Source organism: Chaetomium tenue (assembly GCF_020726465.1).
Source record: "Chaetomium tenue strain MPI-SDFR-AT-0079 chromosome Unknown F5144scaffold_2, whole genome shotgun sequence".
NCBI classification, from domain to species: domain Eukaryota; kingdom Fungi; phylum Ascomycota; class Sordariomycetes; order Sordariales; family Chaetomiaceae; genus Chaetomium; species Chaetomium tenue.
In genome coordinates this window covers 2,181,395-2,205,646 of record NW_027117330.1, presented here as the reverse complement: position 1 = coordinate 2,205,646, position 24,252 = coordinate 2,181,395, and the positions used below count along the sequence as shown (strand labels likewise).

Below are 24,252 nucleotides of genomic sequence, written 5' to 3'. Positions count from 1 at the left end.
CAGGTTCACGACCTCCGATTGCAACTGCCAACGCGCCCAATATTTGCAGAGCCTTGTTCGCACTTTGTCCGCAGTTCAGCCCCAGTCGCCTGGGGTGGAACGTTATCAACACGCAACCCGTACGGCTGCAAACGCCTTAAGTTGCCTGCAGAGATCAGCAACCTGCATGACCGACCTCGCTTCCCCATGCAAGACCTTATGTATGTACAACCCTGGCACTGGTAGGTAGTTTGGCCGTGGGGGCGGCGCAGAGCCGACGTGCAGCTGAAAAGGCTCTGCTCCATTTGTTGCGTCTGGCAACGTGCGTAAACGAGCCTAACGGATGCCTTTACATGGCACACCGTCCCGGTATCTCACCTGGCCGGGGCCTTGCACGGTGGCCGTTGGTGTGCACACCAGGCGCTTACACACAGCATTCCCCAAGTTTTGGTTCCTCACATCGCACAACTCCGTTTCAAGGTCGGGATGGCCAATCACTGGACTGATTATCTTGGTGGCTGTCCTGCTGGTATCCGGGAGAGTTCCCGGCTGTTCGAAAGATGCAACTTCTTTTGCATTCTTCCCGAAAAAAAAAAAAGAGAGAGAAATCAATTTACATGGCAATTCCGGGAAACAGAGAGGACGGGATGGATGAAAGAAAACACCCCCCATGCCACCCCACCCCCTCCTTCCTCCTCAGTTCAGGCAGAGGTGCAGTGCAGTTGAGCATCTCTGGTTCGATCCGCCCGCTCCTTCCCTTTTACCTGGTACCGATTACCGTCCGTACCTTTACTCTATTTTCTCACTTGCAGCCTGAGCCCTAAGAAAGGCAAAAAATGCCCGGAATCGGACAACCATAACCCAAGTTCCATGGCCCAAAGATCCCCCCCCTCCTTCCTACCCCACCACACCATGTCTTGACCTGTTCTTTGGGTCTTTCATTAACTGCCCCTGGACTTTCACTGGACTTTTAACCCACTTTCCCATTTGTTTGCTCCGCGCAACAAGGCGGCGCATGTGTGATGGGCTGAGTTGTTGGGTCGACTTTTAGACTCACACACTTCCCAATCCGGGTAGCACACAGCATGCACCCAGGCTAGATGCAGGTCTCTCATCCGAAGCCCGCCCTCCAGGTCTCCTTGTCACTTCTCACCTTCTCGCTTTCTCTTCCCCCATTACCCATGGCTTTCATGCAAGCCACCCCCTCGCGTTCTTGGTCCCTCGAGGATTCCACCTAGCCCATGTTTGGTCGATCTCGATTTCTTTTTTCGAAGCCACTCGCTGTCGACTGCACGACCGTTGGTCCGTTGGTTGCGCCGCCCGGGAACTATTTCGCAAACATCGCAAACCTCACACGGACATCGGCAGGGCCGTCTGGGGACCTTTCTTCTTTTCTAATATTCTAGAAATCCCCACACATCCCTCACCCCAGCTCCGCTTGCTTCGTTGGTTCCAGCAAAGGAGCGTGGCGGCGACGATCTCGAGCCTCCCGCTTGTTGAAGAACGGCCGTTGATTCTGGATTCAGCATGGCCGTGCCGATCCCACAACGGCGCCCCGGGCGTATCGTTGCCTTGGAGGGCCCCTCGGAGCTCGTGTCGACTCAATTGCGTCTTCTCCCGGCCTCGCCCCAGATCCTCGTCCTCCCAAGTCTTCAAAATTACTTGAAGGACCTCGAGCCGGACACACCCTTCGACCCACGGGAGCTCATCCGCCGTTATCACACTGCTTCCCAGAATCGACACACAGAGGCCCTGGAGTTCTTGAGGCCTTCGGCATCAACAGGCGAGAAGCGACTTGTCTTCCTGCACGGGGGCACCATGTCGGCCCAGGTGTCATGTCTCTCGACCATCATGGAGCATGAGCCGGATGGCGATATCGAAGAAGCTCATGCCACGTTCGTCCGGCTAGCGAGCATTGGGGCTGCCAGGTTATCGTCAGCGAGGCTCTCAGATTACGAAGCCGGGGACTCACCTTCGGAAAGTGTGGCGATGGACGAGGATTTTGAGCCGACCATACTCGATCGAGCGCCGAGTCGACGGTACGAATGGGGCGGATACATGGGCGACGCCGGCGGCGACTCTTTTGAGGACCGCATCATCCGCGCCATGAGAGCTGCAGACGCGCTCGACAAAGAGACCGAGTTTCTCCAGCCGCTCACGCCAGATGTGGAACTCACAGTTAAGCTGGTTGATATCCCACCGTCCAAGAAGCGGCTGAGCTCAACCACTGCCGAGACTTCCGAAGTTCTTCGGGGGCCCAGACCGCCCTCATCAAGCGACGGCCAAACAAGGCTTTACGAGGACCCGACTCCCCGTGTCTCACTCGACGCCACAGCGGCGGAAGAGCCCGCTTCAGCCGCGCCTCGCAAGCCGCCGCTGAGGATCCACATCCCGTCCTCGCCGATAGTCTGGGCCGGTAATGCGGCACTTGGCGGCAACCGGCCCAATGTCTACCACCCACAGGGTCAGGTACCCGGGGTTCTATCTCACAAAAGATCACGGACCGCCGAGTCGAACTTGTCGCCGAAGCAACAGCCGACTGGCCATAACAACACTCGAGAGGACGTGGCTGTGCCGGAGTCGCCAAATGACCAATTGCCTCCAGATGGGGATGGAAATTCAAATGAGCCACCCACCTCTCGACCACCTGACACAATAGAGCAACAGCCTTTCGAGTCGGTGCTGCCACTTTTGGAGGATCTCGTCGTCTTCTTCACCCCCGAGACACCCGACAAACTGCAGAACTTTGTGTTCAGACGGCTGAGTGAAGGGTATAAGACACCACGGCAATCAATATCGGTATCGGGCCCTTTGGTGCCTCATTATGACGCTTTCCAAGGCACAAGCTATCTGGCGATAGGCGATGGACAAGAGGCCAACCAAGGTCAACCAGAGGACGGCGATGCTGGCGCAGTCGTTCCCTGGGCGCGAAAAGACTTGGTTCATGGCCTCCCCACCCCGAATCACTCGCCAAATCCGCTAGATACCTCATCTGTAGCCACGCCACTGATGGATACGAGGTTCTATAGTATCAGCGTTGGGCAGGAGACGGCAGCTTCCATACAGAACTTCCTGCGGTCGTTCCTCGGCTCCCAGTTCCCGTTACAAGACCGGGTTTTTTCGGCCGCGGATGGCGCCGAGTTCCCGGCAGAAGCTGGTCTGTGGAGGGCTTTGGAGTGCGACGGGCAGGCCGAGCCCAATGATGGCGAGAGAAGGCTCGACTTGATCATGGCCGTTGGGTCCGAGAGTGGGGTGACCAAAAACCGGCTATCAGAGATCATCGGGCAAATCGAGAAACTGGGGTTCAAGACGAGCGGGCTGTCGCGAAGCGGGCGATTAGATATTAGGTACGTAACCGAAGCTTCAGCTTGATTGAAGAGAGCAGGTGCTAACGCAGACAGATATCTTATCGCCAACGCGATGCAGGCGTTTACCGCCCAACCTCTCACCAAACAGACCCAAAGCAACCCCTTTGCCGACCGCGCTCTGCTCGCCGCCCTGATCATCCCTCACCTTGAAACGTACCTAGCCACTCACCCGGATGTGCGCTTCCTGCTCATCGAGTATCCTTCCGAGCATCTCCCGACCGTTCTGGCCCTCCAGACGCTCATTGGGACAGAGGTGATGAAGGTCGTGGGTATTATCGACAGTGATGTCTCGACCCCGGTACAACAGTCCCTGTCGGTACCGGACGCAAACCGCCGTGCGAGCGAGGGCTTCCGGTCTCTCAACCGTCGGGGGTCACGCAAGTCCGGCGCCTTTGTCGGGCCCTGCTCCTTTTCTAAGGCCAACTTCCTCCTCGCTTCGTCCGCTACCGGATTCGAGACTGCTGCGTTCGTCGCTGCGATCCGCGAGAGTTTGATCTCCATATCGGATTATTACATGCCAGAACGCCCGCTCTATAAGCACCCCGACCCGCAATCCCCGCCGAGAAAGAGCCGTCCGAGTCTTTCACTTAGCACCGAGTCGCCTGACGTGAAACCGCACTCGGAGAAAAACCCCTTGGTATCGACGTCAACCCTCATCACACCGCCATCTTCCCCGACCGAATCGTCATCGACGCCAGCGCATCCACCTCATCACGTCAACCCGCGAAGCATTCCTCCACGGTCCTCGTCCTCGGCAGCAGCGTCGCCGCCCAGCCGGGGGCGTCGTTCCACTCGTGCTTCCTTCACCGATGATTCCTCAAGCAGTGGCCGCATGCAATGGGGAGAGGTCAACTACGGCACCCCCCCTGTCCCCCCTTTGCCCGCTGAACACGCCATCACAAACCAACCCATCGTGAAGACTGCATACAGCCCCCGCCATCAAAAGAAGCACTCGGATCCCCTCTCACCGCGTGGCATCGCCCCGTCATCAACGTTAACACTACCACCCACGTCAACGGCGGTATCCACCGGTGGCCAGGCAGATAACGAATCCCTCGAGCACTCAGAATCCCCACCCGAATATACCGCGGCTGCCCCCGTTGTCGTCAACAACAACGATGACGAGGACTACTACAGTGACGAATCGGAGCCTGACCCGGAAGAGCGCCGGCTAATGCCGCTGTACCTCCGGCGGCGCGAGGAGATTGAGAGGGGCCGAAGTAGCAAGGCTATGCGGTGGTTGGGCTTGGTGTAAAGTTTAATTTTGTCTGAGTGGAGTGTGGTGGTGGTCAGGGTGGCTTTTTTTCAACTCTATCTTTTGACAGTTAGCTAGGTGGTGGATGTAAGATGATTTGGGCTGTGGCGAAAAAGGATCGGAAGGCTAGTTTTGGAGTTTGGCTGGGGAGTTAGCTAAGAGCTGCCTTGCTCTTTTCTTTTCCTGTGTCTGGTTGTTGTCTTCTCTCCTTTTCTCTGCTCTTTTTTTTCTACTTCTCGTTTGTGATACCACCACCAGATTAGAGATAGCTTAGCGACGGAGTGGGTAATGGGATTCAGGTCTTGTGCATCTTTTGGGCCCTTGCTGTGTTGCATTGTGTCGCGTAGATTGTGTTTCGTAGACATGTCTTGTATCACTGGTGTGTCACTTGTCACGTCACAAGATCGTGGACAGTTGAAAGAAAACTGATAGGTTTTCATATTTCCAGCCAGCGAGAGAAGTATAGAAGTGATGCGAGGGCTGAAGATGCGATAAGCTCCGATGCATTGATGCCCAAGTTCAGTCAGTCCTTGCCACCATGACGAAGCCCTTCTCACCCTGCCGTCCAGCATTAGCACAACATCCTCAGATTAGGCACAACACCAGTCTAGTTCACAAACGCAGTGTATCAATAAACAAAACAGAACGAGACCCAGTTATGACCAAGACGGGAAAATACACAGACGCGAGTTGTAAGTAGTAATAAGTAAGGCAGCGGTGGCAGTAGCGGTAAAGAAAAATCAACAACTCCTGCTCTGGCCCAGTCTGTCGTGGTCCGCTTCCGGGAACACCCGGGCCCTTCCCTCCGCTTGCTCCGCTCCCTCTCGCAAGGGGAGTCCGGCTTCGAAACACGGAATGTCCGAGCTCCGGTTTCCGGACCCCCGCTCTCAAAAAAAGGACTACGCGGGGATGAGAAACCCAAAGCGAATGGAAACTGACCGCCAGCGCATCCAAAGGACAGCCCTCCTTCCTCAGACCAGCCCCTCTGCAGATCTAACCACGCCCCCCATGGTGCCCGAAAAACCCATCCGATGCAAGAAACCGTAAACACCCAAGCGCAGCAGCAGTACCAACCTCAAATGGCGCAGTGGACGAGCCGTCGCTTAGCAGCAGCCGTTGTTGTTGTTGCTAGAAACACCTTGGCCGGGCGCGACATTGACGTTAGCTTTCGTGTTGTTAGTCGCGATGCTGCTGCCCATGCGCTCCTTGATCTGGCGGGCCATGGTCAAGAAGGCCTGCTCGACGTTGCTGGCGTTCTTGGCCGACGTCTCGAGGAAGGGGATGCCGAGGCTGTCGGCGAACTCCTGGGCGAGGTCAGTTCCGTCAACAAACTCTCACATGGCGGGTGCGGTGCGGGGCGTACCTTGGCGACTGTGTACTCGACAACCTTCTTGTCCGCCATATCGCTCTTGTTTCCTACGAGCAGCTTGTTGACGCCCTCGGTGGCGTACCTGTCAATCTCCTGCAGCCACTGCTTGACGTTGTTGAAGCTGTCCATGTCGGTGACGTCGTAGACGACGCAGATGCCATGGGCGCCGCGGTAGTAGGACGATGTGATGGTGCGGAAACGTTCCTGGCCGGCCGTGTCCCACTGTGGTCGAGTCAGCGGGCGGTTCTTTCCTTCTCCCCTTACGTCATGCCTGAGCGGGGTGGAGGGGATATTGGGTAAGGTATGCGTACGATTTGTAGCTTCACCGTCTTGCCGTCAAGCTCGATCGTTCGGATTTTCTGCGAGGGTCAGCCGCTGCAGCCTGACCGCTTTTCCTGGCTGCCACATACGAAGTCGACACCGATGGTGGAGATGTAAGACTCTGTGTAGGTGTCATCGGCGAACCGCAGGAGCAGGCAAGACTTGCCGACACCAGAGTCACCGATGAGCAGCAGCTTGAAAAGGTAATCGTATCTGACATATTATTTAGTAGTCGGCACCGGATGGAAAGCGATATCTGAGTATCGCGAGGATGGGTAGAAGCCGGTCGAGGGAACCCTGGCGAAGAGCGAAAGTGTCAGCAGCAGCAGCAGACAAAGGCAGAAGAAGCGGGCAGCAGGCGCCAGGCCGCACCGCAGAAAGGCGGCGACGTACTACTCGGGATTCATGGTGGGCGATTTATCGTAGTGTTGCGTTGAGGATGTGGTGGTGGAGTCAGATGCGAATGGTTGTTGTTTGATGCTAGTGGAGAAAAGTAAAGGTGGGTTGTTTTGGTCGGAGTTTGATGATGAGGAAGGCTGGTCGGTTGTCGAAGAAGAAGTGCAGTCGTCCATGGAAGGCTGCTGCGTCAGGACGTCAGAACAATTGGTCCCAGACCCAGCTTGGCTCGGGCGAACATCACAGGCCCCCCAGGGGAAGGTAGCTATATCACGTGACGCATAGATAGACTGTGGCAAGTGTGGCTTGATTACCGTCAAGACACAGTCAAAGGCTAGAAACTGAGCCCAAAGAGAAAGAGCCAAAGCCAGTAAAATCCAGGGATTTGCCTAGGCAGACAACTTGACCATTCCGCGTGACTTAAACTGGGGTTCGCTGTGTCCCGAGGAGCCGAGACCTGAGGCTTCAGGCTCGTGACACGGGGGTGTGGCTTCTCCACTGAGAGTGTCAGCTGGCAGCGCCTTTACAGTGGTCAGCCAGGTGGGGGGATGGGACCCGAAATGCCGACACAACACATGGGATTCCAAGAAGACTGGAACCCAGACCCATTGTTTTTTTACTGTGTAAGCACGCTTTCCTTACGCATTCGTTAAGTATGCTGTCTAATATGCATGAAATACGCGGACACCTCAATGCCAAAAACAGCTTCAGCGGTGACAGCAGTGATAGAAAGAGAAGCCGTGCAAAACCTTGGAAATATGGCAAACTGAGAACGGCAACATACCCAGTTAACTGACCAAGTCTGCTGGGTTAACAGCACACAACTAAACCATGCGTTGCCCAGTCTTCCGGGAAGCAAGCAATGAGTATCGCTATATCGGGGTCATGCTATCCAAGCTCCCAATACTTGACTTTAGTTAGCATCGAGATCAAAATGACTGACATCATCCCTGCTGCACCCGCACCTCCAACACCACGCAAAACAGCTAACACTCACTGAACATATCCGCGCCGGCCAGTCGGCAAGTCCCGTGTAAGCTTTACCATCGGGAAGGAAATCTACAAACCCGACAACCTCATGTCTACACCGGCGAGGATACTGCGATGTCCTCTGCACGGATCTGCAGCGCGAGTATCCCCAGCGGCAACTTGCGCAGCTCCATCGCCATGGGGAGCTCCGCCAGCAATTGAACGGCGCCACGACTCAGAAGCACCGGCATTCCACTTCTCGACAGTCTCGCGCCCACCACGAGCTTCACCTTTGCCGTCAACACCCAAAAAGAACCTCGCAACCCTCCAAAATCCCACCACCCCACCAAAACTAATTCCCGACGCCGCCCTCTTCACCTCCCACCCGCCCCTCCTCTCCCCCGAGCCAGGCAACAACAAACCACCCGACGAGCGCAAAGTCAAGCTCGGCAAGAGTACGTCCCCGCCCACCTCACCCATAGGAAGCCAGCCAACCAACTAACCACCCGCCCTCTCTCCTCCTCACAGCCCTCCGCATCCTGCAATCCCACCTCCCCACCCTGCTCCAATCCCCCCCGCCCCAAGGCATCCTCTCCCCGCGCATCACCCTGCACCTGTTCCCCTCCACCCACCCGCACCTGCCCACCGTATCCGGCCGCGTCGCGTACACGGCCGCGCTGTGGTCGTCGCCCATCGCGTGGAACCGCCTGCCGCTGGTGGGGAACGTCCGCCTGCAGATCCTGTCCGAGCGCATGGTCGAGTCGTCGTCGTATGACCTTGGGACGGGGGGTCGGTTGGGGGGCCGCCGGGCGGATGGCGCGTGTGGGGAGCAGTTGATTGTGCGGTGGCGGACGGTGGGGGGTGGGGGGCGGAAGTTGAGGGGGTGGTTGGGTTTTGGGGGGGATGATGCTGGTGGTGGTGGTGATGGTGAGGTGGGGGGTGGGAAGGGGAGGAGTGGGGTTGGGAGTGGGAGGGGGGAGGGGATACAATCACAACAGCAGCAACCGCAGCAAGGGGAGGAGGTGAGTAGATCAGAGTTCAAGGCGCCGGTGGGGATGGCGGAGCCCGTTGGGTCGAGTGACAAGGAGTTCACGGGGCTGTTCATCTTTGACTTTGACAGCGAGGGGAGGATACTCAACCATACGATCGAGCATATGCAAGAAAGCGGGCAGTGGGAAAAGGGGGTGGGCGCGAAAGTGGTGGGCTTGACGGATTGGTTGCTGGGTGGGATCAAGGGGGGCGAGGCGCCGTGCCCTGCGTTTGCAGCGAAGTTCAAAAAGGGGAGGTGATGATATGGTAAAAGCCGGTCTGGTGAGGATTTCAACATCGTGTATGTACAACATCTGTTTTGTTTTACAACCTAGGAGGCGTTTCGGATCAACATGGCGTTGGAGATGGTTCGGAGTTTACGGTTACACCATCAGGCATGGAATGGAGCAGGGACGGGAATTGTATCAACATAACGCACCCTCCTCGATCATAGCACAATTGCGTCGAATAACTTTTGTAAAGCGCACCAAATCAAGAACACATCAAACAACAAAACAAAACAAAAGAAACTCCCTTTCTGCGTAAGCCAAGCCAGCCAGCTGCATCATTGTTGAAAATCCACAGCCGCCCACAGCCATACACAGATCCCCTAAACAACCACCGACGTATCCCCGCCCATCTCGCCGCTCAATTCCCTTGACGTCGGACCACGCCGCTGCGCCCCAGCAGACACGCCCGAGGCCTCATCCCCAGCGACACCATACTCCCCACCATTGGTCCCATTAACCCCATTGGTGCCGTTGGTGGTGCCGTTGGCTGCCTGATGGTGGTGGTGCTTCTTGCGGCCGCCGGCGTCGCGCTCCTCCAGCAGCGCGCGGATGTGCCCGTTCAGCCACAGGCCGTCGAGCTGGCGCGGGGCCATGTCGCGCGCGCCGGCGATGCGGCCGCGGCAGGTCGGGGTGCCGCAGAGGCAGTCGAAGGGCTGCGCCATGTACCACTCGGTGGAGGGGTAGAAGAACTGGGGGTATTTAGTGGGTGGTACTTTTGCTGTTTCTGTTGAAAGAAAGAGGGGGGGGTTGTACGTACTGTCAGCTCGTCGCCTGGCTGCAGCCCCTTTGGGCCGGCGATGACGTTCATGCTGGCCGTGTCGAAGATCTAGAGTAAAGGGGGAGGGGTCATGTCAACAATGGGCCTCGCCTTGTGCTGTATCCCACGATCGCCCCCCAATCCAGGAGGAAAGAACTGACCAGAGACGGCTCGCATGAGTGGTTAATGTACAGCAGGTCGCTGTTCAAGTCAAAGTGCTTGTCACGGCCCATCTGGACCGTCGCGTAGGTAGCCTCGGGGGCGATGGTGCAGGGCGGGAACTCAAGCTTGGCGAACAGGCCAAAGGGAGGGAGGGCAACCTTGGAGATGCTCTTGCTGGTGAAGGCGGCCTCGTTGACGATGACCTCTTGGACGTCGGGGTGCGACGGCTGCGCCCAGTGCGGTTTGATGGGAGCCATGGTGTTCGGAATTGCTTCGGTGTTGGGGACAACGACAATGCCCGTAAAAGGGTAGCGTGGGGTTTGCTTCAATTGCAGTGGAATGGAAATGAGTTGTTAAGTTGGTGTTGAGAGCGAACAGGAGTGAGATGAGACTGTGTGTGACGTCCAACTCCGCTTCTTATGAGGGTTGTCCCTGCAAAATGACAGAGTTGCCTAGGCGTCACTTTGTTCGGCCTCGCTCGGCTACTAGGAACCGAGCGAGCGGGTATGGCATTTGACACTCCGCCATTCAATCCCAAGGACGCTAATTAGAGCTCGAGAAGATCGCGCTTTTTATGAAACTAGCTCGAACTGATTGGAGTGGATTATGTGTATTTTTATCACCATTTCTGTCATCTCTTCCATTTGGCTTCGTTTGGGGACAGCCAAAACACCTCGTCCTCTTCATAGATTCCCGGGGCAAAAAAGCCGCTTACGTCGAGATAGTGCCCGGCATGTGCCCACAACAAGGTATCGTCCAGGTTAAAGTTGAGGCTGATGGATTATGGTGTGGGGTTGAGGGGTTGTCTCGCTTGCAATTGAGTGAAGGTGGGTGGGTGTAGGTGGGGCGCCGAACCTCCGAAGCCCCGGGGCGTGGGATCGGTGCACCGGCAAAAAGCGACCGGTTGGTACCACACCAGCCAATAAGATATGCATCGTCTGCCAAAGCAGGCATACCAGCAACTTCGGCATGGTTATACTACATCAGTTGTATTTTATTACTCTGCTTAGAGCTTCCCAGCTCTCAAGGATCCCGCGGCTCCCTAGTTGAGCTAGGCGAGTACGGAATGGTAACCAGGGTTGGTCAAGTACCTTAGTGTATGTATATAGTTGGCAGATCGAGGAAGTTCAAAGTTAAATAGATAGCAAAAGCAAAAAGCTCACCAGCTAGCTTTGGGCGAGCTAGCTGGCTACGAAACCCGCTGGGGTTTGCAGAAGGGGGAGGTACAGGGGAGGAGGTTGGGTAGGTGGCTGGAGAAGAGCGTGTACCTTTTCTACGTTACCCCGGGGCGGCTCGAACCGGTGACCTCTCAGTGAGAGGAACCAGGAGTTTTTCGCCCCGAGGCCTTGACCACCCCCAGTGACCATTGAGCCATCCTAGGGGTGGTCGGTGATATTGGGAATGTCGGAACTTCTATATCTAGCCAAGGCAGGTGTCAGTTTCTGTTCATTTTTCTTTCCCCGATCACGATCACCCTACACCAGTAGGCAAGTTCTCGGTACTTGTAACACCAGAACCTCTTCGCCTCTCAGTTACCGCAACATTGAAATGCCTACAATGTCAACAATCACAAAACGCAAGAACTCAAATTCGGGCAGAACACTGCCAACCTTACACCGTGTTCTTTCCCCCGACGGCCCTGTCTCTCAAACTAACTTCAAATCTTGCGCCACCGTGATCGCAACATAGGTCCGACCAGGAGCAAACAGGCATGAAACCCGGTTCGCAGAGGACTTAGTCCAAATACTCGCCGCCCGTAAAACAAATTTGGGGAACTCACCTCGCGCACACCAGGCGACGACCACCAGAACACACGCTCATCTGCCACAGCAACGTACAGAGCCACAGCCAAGTCATCGCCCTTGACATCTTGCACCTCCATCTCCCCGCGCAGCTCCGCGAACCCCGGCGGGGCCGTATCGGGTACTTCCCGTGCAAGGCCAAGCTTGCGCCAGGGGTGGCCCTCCTTCTGTGGGATGAATGGCCGCGCCTTGGTGTCGTCGTGACCGGCCGCAGCGAGCTTGGTGCGCGGACTCAGTGTCCAGTTCGCCGTCGGCGGATAAGGGGGTGGCCGTTGGCTTCGAGAAACCGGTCTAGGAGCATGACGGGGACTTTGAAGCCGCGGAGGATGACGGTGAGGTTTATGGCTAGCTGGAGGGACGGTTAAGGCTTGCTGGCGTGAGCGAGGTGGTGGTTGAGATTGGGTAGGAACACGTGATATGAAAGGTGACATTGATCGCGGAAAGTCTGCTTGCCGAGTTGTCGGAGCAGGAAGCTGGAACTGCAGTGTTATTGGTTTGGTGCACGCTTGCGTCTGGGCCCTCAGACAAAGCTGGGAGCCAAACTCTCGACGGCAGAAGAACCACAACCGTCTCAGCCATGCTTCTCCGAAACGGATGGCACTGCCGTAGAAGTTAAAGGCACCGGGACCGGGGAAGTGTCCTACAAACTAGGTAATCAATCCTCCGTTTGATCATGGTGTGTCTGTCACGACTGCCACACTGTCGCGAGTTGTCGTAGTTGGCGACGGCCTTCATATAATTAAGGAAAAAGGTTGACCCTCAAATGAGTGAAGGGGGCAGCTATCTCGCCGAAAGGAACAGCAGGCGAGTAACTCGGGTTAGAAACTGGCCAAGTTAGGGCTGCCGAAACTACTCCGGGGGATCACCTAACTGGGTGACCCGGCACTTGCAAAGGAACAAACAGTACCCGATCTGGGCGGTCTTTGCGACGTTGTCTGACGCTATGGCGAGGCGGATTCGGGCATGCAGACGGGGTGGATCGAGGGATGCAAGCTGAGACGAACGGTGACGAACCCCCAGACGTTGGAAAAGATCTTGGTGGAGAATGCTTCTAGAAACAAGCACGACAGGCCCCAAAATGCTCTGACTGGCATATGCGGGGGCGCCAAGAGGATCTGCTGCCCGTTTTGTCTCAAGGGTAGGGGTAGGAAATTGACAGGGGCCAGACCGGCGCCTTCTTTCTCCAGACAAATCCACAGATTACAACTTGCAAAGTGCCACTGCTTGTTGAAAAGGGACAATCGGGGTAAACGAAGCGCAGCGGGGCAAGGACTAATGAAATACGAAATCAGGTACCCCTAGGTTCCTTTCTTTCCCTGACTCGTGACAGCACCGAACCGATAAGGAAGTTGGGGGTCACCCCTCGGCAGAGAACAGCGGGCAAGAGCAGTAGTACCTACCAGGCGAGGTAGGCAAGAGCGGGCAAGAACAATGGGCAAGAGTAACACGGGGTGAGTCACTGGCAGCCGCACGGAAGGGAAAAAAAGGCAGAACCACACTTCATCCTCTCATTTCTCACATTTCCACCCCCAGAAATCATCTAAAGCGGCCCCACGTGGTTCCCCACGGGCCGAATTCGAAACATTCGCTCCAAGACAGGTGCTCCAATTTTGATACCTACATCGAAAACACAACTGTGTGCCTCCCTACCCACGTCCCTATCCACGTCCCATCAACCCAAGTCTTACTCTCTGCATGGGTGCTGAATTCGGCCGCAAAGGCCCTTTGCAATTAAGGCAATCAGATCTCGGACTACAACCGCGGTTCGGTGGACGATGGATGATACATCTAGGAACACGCGAACGTCCGTTCTCCGCCGGGAAGAGGTCAGAGCGAAGCGTGGCATCCCGAACCGAGTGGTCTGCCAGCTCCGGGTCTTGATAGCAGACCGAGCGCGATCTCCCCTGTTCTCTCGCTCGTCCGGGTTTGTGCAACGGTGGATCAGCCGTCCTCAGGATCGCCACAGATGGCACTCTCTCTTGCGGCTTACCCAGAAAGTCGGCGGGATAATTCGGAATGGCCGAGGGTGGCCCTTCAAACGGCCACGGCTGCCTGATCCCCTCTCGTCCTCGCTCGAGATACTACTCTCCGGTCTGATATTGTGGACCGGCCCAAAGATGCGGCCACGAAATGCTACAACCGAGTGCCTCAGCGGCCGCCAACGTTGAGCACGGACCCGGGTATATCGTCTCGAAGACTCGACGTACATGGAAGTTGCTGCACGTTCGGGACGTGCAGCGAATATGCAGCCCAATGACATACATAAACCCCCAGTACTGGTGCACCGAGGCTTAACGCAGCCGTCCTAAGACGCTCCTTTAATATCTGGAAGCCCTCTCCATCGGGTAACACCCAGGCTCCCGCAGGCTGTCACCTGAGCAGCAGAACAAGGTTTGCAATCCCTACCCTGGACGATCCTATGGGTATCCGGTCCTGTCCAAGGACGATGACGTTCCGCAATCGCCAGATTATGGATTTTATCCGTGCGCGCCTCCCCGATCCTGATGATACACGCACACAGCACTGGCCGCCGAGGCCCCTCAGTCGAGCCGAAGGGGAAGAATTACAGTTGGCACTCTACCACCAGAAGAAAATCTGCACTTCGGTGCCGAGAGGGTCACCCACCATCTTCCAACACACCACCCCCCTCCCCCCCCCACCTGGGACGATCAAACTTCCCGCGAAAGTGGCGTGCCACGTGAAGCTTTCAGTGAGCTCTCTCATCGGGTTCCTGCGGTGTCTCACTTTGGAGAGCATGTCACCCAGGTTTCTTGCCCATCCCGGGGTGCCACAGCGTTACGCAGGCATTTATAAGATAGGCAGGACTCCGAGTGGGGGAGGGTGGGCGGTCGTTGGTTTAAAGAGGCGCCGACGGCCAGGTAGGTTGAGGATCAGGGCAGCCCATCCTCTCACGCATTCTAACATTCGTCGCTGTGATCCTGCGCTGGGGTCTCATTAACACATCGGCTTATATTGCATTCGGGCTATCTCGACACACCTTGGCAGTTCCTCCCAGCCTGTTTGTCAACCCCCGACCACGCGCTATCCCTAGCACTTCCAGGTATGTTTCATACCACCTAATCGAGAATGTCGTTAACGACGATGTAAACCGAAAGGCATCTCCACCAGACCCAGCCATGGCCCAACACTATACCTCAACCAGCCCCGTGAGACAGGCAAAGCCGAAGCCGCAACCCGTCCCCGACCCTCCGACGCCGAACCCCCCTGAGCCACCTTATTAAGTGCCCGACCTCTGGACAGGGCGGGCATAAGAAAAAGGTGCCGGGGATACTGGGGCCCTGGGGATGAGTGGCGGTCGACTTACAGTCGCCCCTGATCGCCCCTGATCGGCAGCGGGCCGCCCCGCGAATGTATTAGCATGAAGGTTATGCCGGTTTTGCAAGTAATACTCGTCTAATAAGGTGAAACATTATGTTGAGACAGGAAGAGGTGCGTCGTTGGAGGTGGAATGTTGTTGTTACTTGTTTGGGAAATGACATGGTGGGTTCGTTCAGGCGCCGAGCCAGGTCGCTGTCCGTTGACGGTTCTCCAGGTAGTAGGTGGGGAGGATGTATGAATATGCCGGCGTTACTTACTTCCACTTGCTATTTCGAACTGGGTGGTTGATGAGATTATGAATGCTCTTACGGTGGGGCGTGGTTGTTGGAAGGTTTTTCGTGTTATGTCGTTTCCGTTTCTTTTGGGCGCCTTCGTCTTCTCCAAATCCCATAAATGTGATGCAGGCTGATTTCCCCAGGTAACAATAAACGGAAATGAATGCGGGTTGCAGATTGTGTATCATACCAGAAACGGCGGGATATCAGGCGCCTTCTTTCCTTATCCGGGAAAAGAAAAGAAAAAAAGAAAAACATGAAGGAATCTACCCCCTCGTTGATGTTAGTTTTCGTCTAGGAGTTCTTGTTATTCACACACCACAGACAGTTTGAGATATGCATCAAAAGAAACTTGATTCCCCTTTTTGTGTTGCGCCATCACTCGGTTTTTAGACATCTGGGGATTTAAGGTAGCCAAAGCGGGCTGATAGATGCCCCACCATGAAGGTTCGTAATCGAATTGGCGGTTCACTAAGCACATAGCTGCACATCTACACGTGTGGTTAAGGTGCTAAAGGAACTATACAATCTATATTTGTTTACTACTACCCAGCTGCGCCGAGATCGTGATAAGCCACGATCAGGGACGCCGTTTATCTGCTGGCTACCCGGTGACCGGGTGTGGCATGTTGGATGAAGGTTGGAAAGGCTGGGATGGAGAGAGCGGTGATCCCCCGGGGTTCCTGGGGCTACTGCGGGGCCATCTGCCCGCTGTCGTCAGTGGCTTGCGGGGTTCTTGGCAGCCAGACAGCCCCGGCAAAAACACCAGAACCTGCCAGTGGCAGGGGAGCAACCTGGAAGCCAGCGTCGTCGTCCTTTGACCCGAGCCGTCCTCCTCGGAATCGAAGGGTGCATCATCGAGCATCCCGTCTGCATCTCCGACCCCTCCGGGCGGTAACACAGATCAATCCAGCCGATCCAAAAAGGCGCACCGGTGGTTTGGGTATCTGGGTTCACCTACCCTTCAAATACCTAAGTCCTGCTAATGTCTGGAAAGAAGCCGCCGTAAGTTATAAAACTTTACCTATCGCCGACACCTCTTGCCTCCTGGCCTCAAAGAACTCTTGCTGCGATTTGATCCTTAAGTGGCTGCCCCACCTATCCGTTCGGCCGGGAGGCATTACTGCAGCGTCCCGCTTCGCATGCTTATCAACTTGGTGCCCGCCTGACGTGCTTGGCTTCTTCACATGCTTTTACTCTCTCGTCTGCTTTCGTCCGTGGTGTCAGATCTGCCCAGCCCAATGGTCCCTGATCGGGTTGCCTGGACTAATACAATATAGGGCTAACAAGCCTGGTCAAGCATGTAAAACCCGCGAGGAGTGATATTTGTTGTTTCAACGCGCAGAACTCGTGATTATCTGCAACATTGGAAAGAATGTAATGGAATACTTCGTACACTTGAAAATTACCACCCCACTCAACCCCGGGTCCTTCCAGAATGGTCGTTGAGTGCGGAGCATTTTGCCAATCTCCCCCGCCTGGGGAAGATGGAGTTTCCCCATCTGCCATCTCACCCAAGCCAACCGTAGCACATCCTCTTGTCCGAACAGCAACCCAGAACCCAGACTGGGAACGAGCAAACCCTGGTCGACCGGAACAGCGTATTGGAAGACGCCGCACCGCCAACGTTTTTAACTCTTGAGTGGCTGCAGCCGGATCGCGGGCCGAGTAGCGCGCCATCGCCTGCACGCAGCTTTTTGTCTTGGGGTTGGTGTTTGTTGGAAAGAACAGCGACGCCCGGTTATTGCCCTCTTATCCTTGGGTGTGGGGGTTGCAACAACGTCATTTCTTGAGATACCCTGTCTGCCTAGCTGCCCTCACGACCTGTGACGCAGCGAGACACGAATCACCCGTACGAATACTGAGGGTAGGCAGTTGAGCGGGCATTAGCGGCAGTTCCGTTGTTCGTGTGCGAGCTTAGCCGCCGCGCCACCGGAGGGGCAGATGACCTTGCTGTCCTTGTGAATAGGATAACAGGCAACCGACCATCGAAATAAGTCTCAAGCGACGCCCAGAACGGCTCCAGCATCGACCCAGTCCAATATTATCTCTTATTTCTTCTTTCAGCCTCCCGATACATCCCATCACGCCCAGCCACCAACACCAAGCATCCCCCGCAGGCATCCCACACCTACCTAGTTCGGACATGTTACGTGCTTGAGCACCAAGTTTGTTGGTCTCCATCTGTCACCCTCGCTAGTACGTTGCATCTCTGTTTTCTCGTTTTTCCCGAGACGTAAAATGGCTCGGCAGATTCCACACGGCTGCATCGCATATTGAGCCTTCGGGCTTGCGGAGGAGTTTCACATCACCAACCCACTGCACTGCGGCACTTGTGTCCAATCACTCGGTTTCTGCCCATGACTTCCCCACGGCCACATGCTTCGATTTTGGCCCTGGTCTGGTCTAGGCAGTCTTGCAGTTCCTCCTTAGCCTCCATCATCCCGGCCCCCCTCCCCCTCTGTCACCCCCTGTCTGTTAGTTTGTCCGTCCGTCCGTCCGCCCGCCTGCGCATGGCGGCATGCCCCCGGGAAGAGTCCCACATGCACATGGCAGACATTGAAGGCGGCCCACGCCATCCTGGCGGCTACCAGAATCCATTTCTTCTTCGTCAGCGTGGGCTTACCAGTGGATGACGGTCCCACCTGTTCTACTTGTTGATGTTGCTCTTCTCCCGGTTCAGCGCCCCCCGAGCTTCCCGTACCCACCGCCTTATATCCCGAGCCTAGCCCGGCCGAGTCCCGGTAGCTCTCTCCCATCTCCTGGACTCAAGTCCCCTTCGCCCCTTATTCTATGTTTATGTGAATGCCGCTGCCGTAGCATTTCAAGTGGAATGCCATCATACTGCTTCCAAGACTGCCACTATTTCTACCGCACTGCCCTGCGCGGCCTGAACATCAGCACCCACGTCTCGCCTCTCTACGCTTGATCCCGCTCGACCCTGGCTGACGAGAATGCCTACACAAGTCCGCATCTTCACCTCACCAAGGTCCCTTGGTGAGACCCTCTCGACAACCAACCAGTCATCCCCCGCCACCCCTCGAACAGTGCCCGAGTTCCCCGACCTGCCGAAGCCTATCACCGGCCCGGCCCTGAAGGCGCGCCAACACGCCATGTCGGAGGCCTACTACGACGACAAGCCCAAGGGCGGCGTCACCTACGCCCACCAGGATGACCTGCCCAAGCTGCCCATCCCGGAGCTCGAGGTCAGCTGTGAGAAGTACCTAACCGCCCTCAAGCCGCTTCAGTCGGCCAGGGAACACGCAGAGACGAAGCATGCCGTGCAGGCCTTCCTCCGAAACGAGGGGCCAGAGCTGAACAATAAGCTCAAGCAGTATGCTGAAGCCAGGACGAGCTATATCGAACAATTCTGTAAGCCTTCTTCCCCCTCTCCTGCCGTCCTCAATCCTGTCCGTCCGTCATGTCACTGACAGACTCCTATTTCAAGGGTATGATTCGTACCTGAACTATGACAACCCTGTCGTCCTCAATCTGAACCCCTTCTTCCTATTGGAGGACGACCCCACGCCAGCCCGGAACAACCAGGTGACCCGCGCTGGCTCACTCGTGGTGTCGGCCTTGGAGTTTGTGAGGGCTGTACGCAAGGAAGAGCTGCCGCCGGACACTGTTAAGGGCACGCCGTTGTGCATGTACCAGTATTCACGTCTGTTTGGTACCGCCCGGGTTCCCACCGACGCGGGATGCCAGATAGAGCAAGACCCCGAGTCCAAGCACATCGTTGTCATGTGCCACGGCCAGTTCTACTGGTTCGATGTCCTGGACGACAACTCGGACCTCATCATGACGGAGCGGGACATCGTCATCAACTTGCAGACCATCATCGACGACGCTGCACAGACGCCCATCCAAGATGCTGCCAAGGGCGCCCTGGGCGTGCTTAGCACCGAGAACCGGAAGGTGTGGTCGGGGCTGCGGGACGTCTTGATGCGGGAGCCAGGTTCCAACAATGCCGACTGCCTGAGCATCGTCGATACCGCCCTGTTTGTGGTTTGCCTCGACTACTCCGAGCCCGCCGATGCTGCTGCGCTCTGCCAGAACATGCTCTGCGGTACCAGCGAGATCGAGAAGGGCGTCCAAATCGGCACCTGCACCAACCGGTGGTATGACAAGCTGCAGATCATTGTCTGTAAGAACGGGAGTGCCGGCATCAACTTTGAGCATACCGGCGTAGACGGCCACACCGTGCTGCGTTTTGCCAGCGATTTGTACACCGATACCATCCTCCGCTTTGCGAGGACCATCAATGGCAAGGCCCCGACGCTGTGGGCGTCCACCAGCCCTGATCCGTCGAAGCGCGATCCCGAGAGTTTCGGCGACGTCAACACGACGCCGCACAAGCTGGAGTGGGACATGCTCCCCGAACTCCGCATTGCTGTGCGGTTCGCCGAGACCCGGCTGGCGGATCTGATCGAGCAAAACGAGTTCCAGTGCCTCGACTTCGGTGCCTACGGTAAGAACTTCATCACCTCGATGGGCTTCTCGCCCGACGCCTTCGTCCAGATGGCCTTCCAGGCGGCCTACTACGGCCTCTACGGCCGCATCGAGTGCACCTACGAGCCGGCCATGACCAAGATGTACCTGCATGGACGCACCGAAGCTATCCGAACCGTATCGGACGCATCCGTCAACTTTGTCCAGACCTTCTGGGCCGACAACCCGGCCGAGCAGAAGATCGAAGCCCTCCGCAAAGCCTGCCAGGGCCACGTCGCCAGGACGCGTGAGTGCGCCAAAGCCGAGGGCTTCGACCGCCACCTGTACGCCCTCCTCTCCCTCTGGCAGCGCACCGTCAACGAAGACATCGGCAGCTCCGTCTCCGGCAGCAACGGCTACTCCTCCCCCGTCGACGCACTCTCCGACCACAGCGGCACCAGCCCCCCACCCGAACCCGCCTACCTCCTCGACAACAACACCACCACCACCACCCACCACCACACCCACCGCCACCACAACCACTCCCCCACCCACGCCCAAACCACCACCACCGCCGCCCCCTCCCCACCACCCCCACGAACCCGCTCCCGCGGCGACAGCATCCAATCCCACAACTCCCACTCCAGCAGCACCTCCCCACCCCCGCACCACCTCCCCCTCCTCTTCGCCGACCCCGGCTGGGACAAGATCAACACCACCATCCTGTCCACCTCCAACTGCGGCAACCCCTCCCTCCGCCAATTCGGCTTCGGCCCCGTCTCCGGCGACGGCTTCGGCATCGGCTACATCATCAAGGACGAAGGGATCTCCATCTGCGTGTCGTCGCGCCATCGCCAGACGAGGAGGTTTGTGGATACGTTGGAGAGTTATTTGTTGGAGATTAGAAGGGTGTTAAGGATTTCGGCGCAGGGGAAGGTGGGTGCCGCGGGGGGCGTGTGGAATGGGTTGGGGATGAGGGGGAGTCGGGCGAGGGAGGTGGAGGGGTTGCGGGCCGCAGGGAATGGGCATGGACATCATGGTCATGGGCATGGTACGGGGGCGCATGCTGGGAAGGGTGGGGTTGGTGGTGGGAATGGGGTAGGGAAGGCGGGCAGTGGTGGGAGTGGGGGTGTTGTTGGGGGGCCGCAGCGGATGCGGGTGAGGGGGAGGTTGATTACGGGGGCTGAGGGGCTTAGGAAGGCGTCGTCGGATCTGAGTGGGGGGGTGAATGGGAGTGTGTCGTCGCCGACGGAGGAGAGCTTGGGTATGAGTGAGGATGATGAGTTGGGCGGGTGTAAGTGGTTTTTTTGGTTTAGTTTGTTGGGGTTTCTTTTTGGGTGTTCATGTTCCTCTCCCCCCTTTCCCCTTTTCCCTAACCCCCTCCCCTTTCTCCTCTCTAACCCCCTTCCATCCCTCCGTTTTTCTCATTTCACTTTCCCCCTCTTATCAACTCCCCACAAACCTAGTGAAACAGTGTTTTTCAAACAGGATACTAACGAAGCAACCAACAGATGGCTTCTTTGACGCTGGCATGCTGCTGCAGGCGCTCAAGGCGAGGGGCGAGAACTTTGATAACGGCGAGAGCAAGCCGTCGGAACGCGCGGCCGTGCAGGCGCGGAGGAGGGATGTCGGGAAGAAATTGAGGTTGATTGATTATTGAGTGGCGGATTATGGTTTGGCTAACGGGTTGAGGGGTTGGGGTGTGGTTGGAAGGAGTGGAGTGGAGGAGCGGTCCTGGGTACTAGATGGATGGATATCTAGCGAAATGGTTTGATGTTGGTTGGTTGGTTGATATGAGCTGATGAGATTGGGTTGTTGGTTACGATTGGCGTTCTTAGTTGATAGGATACCTACATGGTTTGTCAAATATCAGTTACGTATACCCGCGACTGTCAGACTTTGTGGCTTTGGTATGTGAGATTGAAGCGAGGCAGAACCAGTGTTCGTATCCATGTTGAAGTATATACAAGAATCAATAACTCTAGCGTGCCCCAGTACAAGGCGTGTCCAAAACAGGGCGTGTCTAAAACAGACGGGATCTCTCACCACGACCACGCGGTCGAATCAACCCTTCAAACAATCCCCAGCCCAGAACAACCCATCCGTCCCTCATGAAAGGCAACCGCTTCTAAAAGAAAATGGTGATATGCCCACGTAAACACAATATGAGGTATAACACTCATGCAAGCCAAACCTCTCCCAACCCTCTTTCCCATTACCTATTCCCCCCCACCCCCTCGTCAAGGTAACTCAACCGCCACCGTCTGCTGATGCGGATGCTGATTCCCCCCAGCACTCCCCTGCGTCTGTTGATCTGGCGTGTGCGCCGGTCCCTGCACCTGCACCGTCCGCGCGGCCCCTCCCTGCACCTGCACCGCCTGCGCCACCATTGCCGACGCCGACGCCGACGCCGGCCCGCCACCCACCGCCTTCCGCGGCACCACCATCCCCCCATTCGCACTCCCACTCCCACTCCTATTCACACCGGGGGCAGCACTCCCTACGGCTGCACCCGCACCGGGCGGCCGATACGGCCGGTACCCCATCCCCGGCTGCAAGCTCAACGGCACCGCACTGGCCCCACCACTAACACCACTGCTCTGCTGCTCACCAGGCATCGGCCCCAGCGCGGACGCCGGGCTGACGGGGATGGTGCCGTTGTAGGTGGACACGGGGGTGGAGGTCGAGCGGCGGTCGGGGAGCTCTGCGCCGGCCCACGCGCCGTCGCCGCCTCCTCCTGTCCCGCTGCTGCTGCCGCCGCGGTAGTGGTCTTCGGACTGGCGCGGCGAGTTGTTGTAGTAGGACGGCGCGGGGAGCGGGGGTGGTGCGTGTGGCTGGTGGGCGTATTGCGGTTGCGGGCTGCCGCCGGGCGTGGTCATCGGGCTGGGTTGGTGGTCGGGGTAGGTGTTGTGGATGCTGTTGGCGTGGTGGTGGTAGTCTTGGTGGTAGTTGTTGTTGTTGGCGTGGTGGTCGGGGTAGTTGCTGGTGTGGTTGCTTGGGTGGTGGTTGTGGTACGAGTTGAAGGAACCTGCTGCTGCTGCGCCGGCGCCGGCGCCTACTGCGGCCGCGGCTACGGGAGCGCCGTACATGTGGGCTGGGGTGCTGGCAGCGGAAGACGCGGCGTATCCGGACATGCGGGCGGAGGCCGAGTCTTGCGCGTAGGGTGCCGCGGGCGGTTGGGTGTTGGGTAACGTCGGCTGGGCCATGAAGGGCTGGGGCGGCGGGAGTTCGGCCATCGCCGCGCTCTTTTTCTTGTGCTGGCGGAGGAAGATGGCGCCGAAGATGGCGAGCGCGATGAGCGCGATGCCGCCCAGGACACCGCCCACGATGGCACCGATGGGTGCTGAAGGGGCGTCCGAGGCCACGGGTTCCGTCGAAGTTGTGGTGGCGCTAGAGCGGTCCGAGTCGACCGTGGTTGCAGCCGTCGGGGGTGGGGTGGTGGAGGCAGGCTCTTCGGTCGTCACTTCGGATGTTGTCTCCGACGTTGTCTCGGACGTAGTCTCGGTTGATGACTCGGAAGTTGTAGTTGACGATTTCTTGGTAGTGGTGGTCGAGGTCGACTTCTTGGTAGTGGTCGAGGTGGTCTTGGGCTCGACGGTCGACATGCTCCTAGTCTTGTCGCGGCTGTGAGTGGTCGCCGCCTCGAGGGCAGACGTCTGTTTCCTTGCGCTGCAGTAGTAGTCTGTGACACCTCCCGGGAACAGCACCGTGTTGCAGAATCTGGCCACGCCGGAGCTGGGTGGTGTTAGTGGAAATGCATGGGATGTAGACAGCAGTGGGCAGCAATTACCATTTCAAGGTCAAGGGGTCAGCCTTGCAGTCCTTGTCGCAGTCGTCCATATCACTCCTTTCGATACACGATATCCGGAACGAGCAGTCGTTGCCTTTACAGCACCCGGCAGCACCGGGAATCTTGCCCGAGGACGGGATGAAAGCACACTGCATGTCATCGTCGAGGCAGGCATACGCGGATCCTGGCAGAGTTAGGACGCGCTCTGGTAGCTTAAGGCGCCGGGTCACTCACTTGAATTGCCGTTGATGAAGCCGCAGGTGTTATCAGGGGCTATGAGATAGCTCGAGGGCAAGCTGATCTGACGTTTAAAAAGCCCTTGACCTTCTGGTGCTGGTGTCGGCCTTGGAGTCCAGCCGTTCTGGACTGGGAGGGCTTGAAAGGGATCTGTTGGTTGTGGGAGGAACGCGAATGCCTGGACAGAGGCGCCGAGGAGGGCAGCCCCGTAGAGTAGTTGTAAGCCCATTGTTAGTGAGTGTGCTGGATGTGTGTATCCAAAAAAGAGTGTGGTGATATTTGACAAAATATCAATAAATGAACATCAAAATGCTAAATGATGGTGTTGGACAACATGGACGTCGTGTCACGGCGACCCTCGAAATGGATGGAGCCGCAAAGGAAACAACAGGAAACAATGCACCCGAGGGGGCCGCAGAGGGCCTCCGAATGATAAAATTGATTTCCCAGGCCAGTGTCTGCATGCTTCTGCAACACGCTGAG

General features: G+C 57.0%; 8 protein-coding genes across 8 annotated transcripts; 3 read left to right on the top strand and 5 right to left on the bottom strand.

Moving 5' to 3' along the window:
• The first annotated feature begins 1,079 nt into the window (after positions 1-1,079).
• Positions 1,080-4,746, top strand: F5144DRAFT_113772 (uncharacterized protein). The gene is made up of 2 exons (XM_066782152.1): positions 1,080-3,326; positions 3,381-4,746. The coding sequence occupies exons 1-2, from the start codon at positions 1,507-1,509 to the stop codon at positions 4,600-4,602; spliced, it is 3,042 nt and encodes a 1,013-aa protein (XP_066646396.1). The 5' UTR covers positions 1,080-1,506; the 3' UTR covers positions 4,603-4,746.
• A 959-nt stretch (positions 4,747-5,705) lies between these two features.
• Positions 5,706-6,699, bottom strand: F5144DRAFT_599514 (GTP-binding protein ypt1; the record flags this gene model as incomplete). The annotated part of the gene is made up of 5 exons (XM_066791015.1): positions 5,706-5,906; positions 5,966-6,193; positions 6,283-6,330; positions 6,382-6,505; positions 6,689-6,699. 5 exons carry the CDS (start codon positions 6,697-6,699, stop codon positions 5,706-5,708), a joined length of 612 nt encoding a protein of 203 aa, XP_066646395.1.
• Positions 6,700-7,616: 917 nt separating this feature from the next.
• Positions 7,617-9,099, top strand: F5144DRAFT_505532 (uncharacterized protein). Its single transcript, XM_066786448.1, has 2 exons — positions 7,617-8,112; positions 8,186-9,099. Exons 1-2 carry the CDS (start codon positions 7,767-7,769, stop codon positions 8,944-8,946), a joined length of 1,107 nt encoding a protein of 368 aa, XP_066646394.1. The 5' UTR covers positions 7,617-7,766; the 3' UTR covers positions 8,947-9,099.
• Positions 8,992-10,310, bottom strand: F5144DRAFT_113638 (uncharacterized protein). The gene is made up of 3 exons (XM_066782151.1): positions 9,895-10,310; positions 9,734-9,802; positions 8,992-9,665 (listed from the first exon to the last, which is right to left on the bottom strand). Exons 1-3 carry the CDS (start codon positions 10,150-10,152, stop codon positions 9,297-9,299), a joined length of 696 nt encoding a protein of 231 aa, XP_066646393.1. The 5' UTR covers positions 10,153-10,310; the 3' UTR covers positions 8,992-9,296.
• Positions 10,311-11,022: 712 nt separating this feature from the next.
• F5144DRAFT_113523 (uncharacterized protein) lies at positions 11,023-12,278 on the bottom strand. The gene is made up of 2 exons (XM_066782150.1): positions 11,676-12,278; positions 11,023-11,314 (listed from the first exon to the last, which is right to left on the bottom strand). The coding sequence occupies exons 1-2, from the start codon at positions 12,126-12,128 to the stop codon at positions 11,309-11,311; spliced, it is 459 nt and encodes a 152-aa protein (XP_066646392.1). The 5' UTR covers positions 12,129-12,278; the 3' UTR covers positions 11,023-11,308.
• A 5,238-nt stretch (positions 12,279-17,516) lies between these two features.
• Positions 17,517-18,167, bottom strand: F5144DRAFT_113453 (uncharacterized protein). Its single transcript, XM_066782149.1, has one exon. It carries the CDS (start codon positions 18,068-18,070, stop codon positions 17,741-17,743), a length of 330 nt encoding a protein of 109 aa, XP_066646391.1. The 5' UTR covers positions 18,071-18,167; the 3' UTR covers positions 17,517-17,740.
• A 98-nt stretch (positions 18,168-18,265) lies between these two features.
• F5144DRAFT_544965 (Choline/Carnitine o-acyltransferase-domain-containing protein) lies at positions 18,266-21,314 on the top strand (the record flags this gene model as incomplete). Its single annotated transcript, XM_066787332.1, has 4 exons — positions 18,266-18,683; positions 18,760-20,678; positions 20,892-21,036; positions 21,286-21,314. 4 exons carry the CDS (start codon positions 18,266-18,268, stop codon positions 21,312-21,314), a joined length of 2,511 nt encoding a protein of 836 aa, XP_066646390.1.
• A 329-nt stretch (positions 21,315-21,643) lies between these two features.
• On the bottom strand, positions 21,644-24,237 carry F5144DRAFT_609749 (uncharacterized protein). The gene is made up of 3 exons (XM_066791639.1): positions 23,767-24,237; positions 23,533-23,716; positions 21,644-23,477 (listed from the first exon to the last, which is right to left on the bottom strand). Exons 1-3 carry the CDS (start codon positions 23,996-23,998, stop codon positions 21,983-21,985), a joined length of 1,911 nt encoding a protein of 636 aa, XP_066646389.1. The 5' UTR covers positions 23,999-24,237; the 3' UTR covers positions 21,644-21,982.
• Between the last annotated feature and the right edge of the window lie 15 nt (positions 24,238-24,252).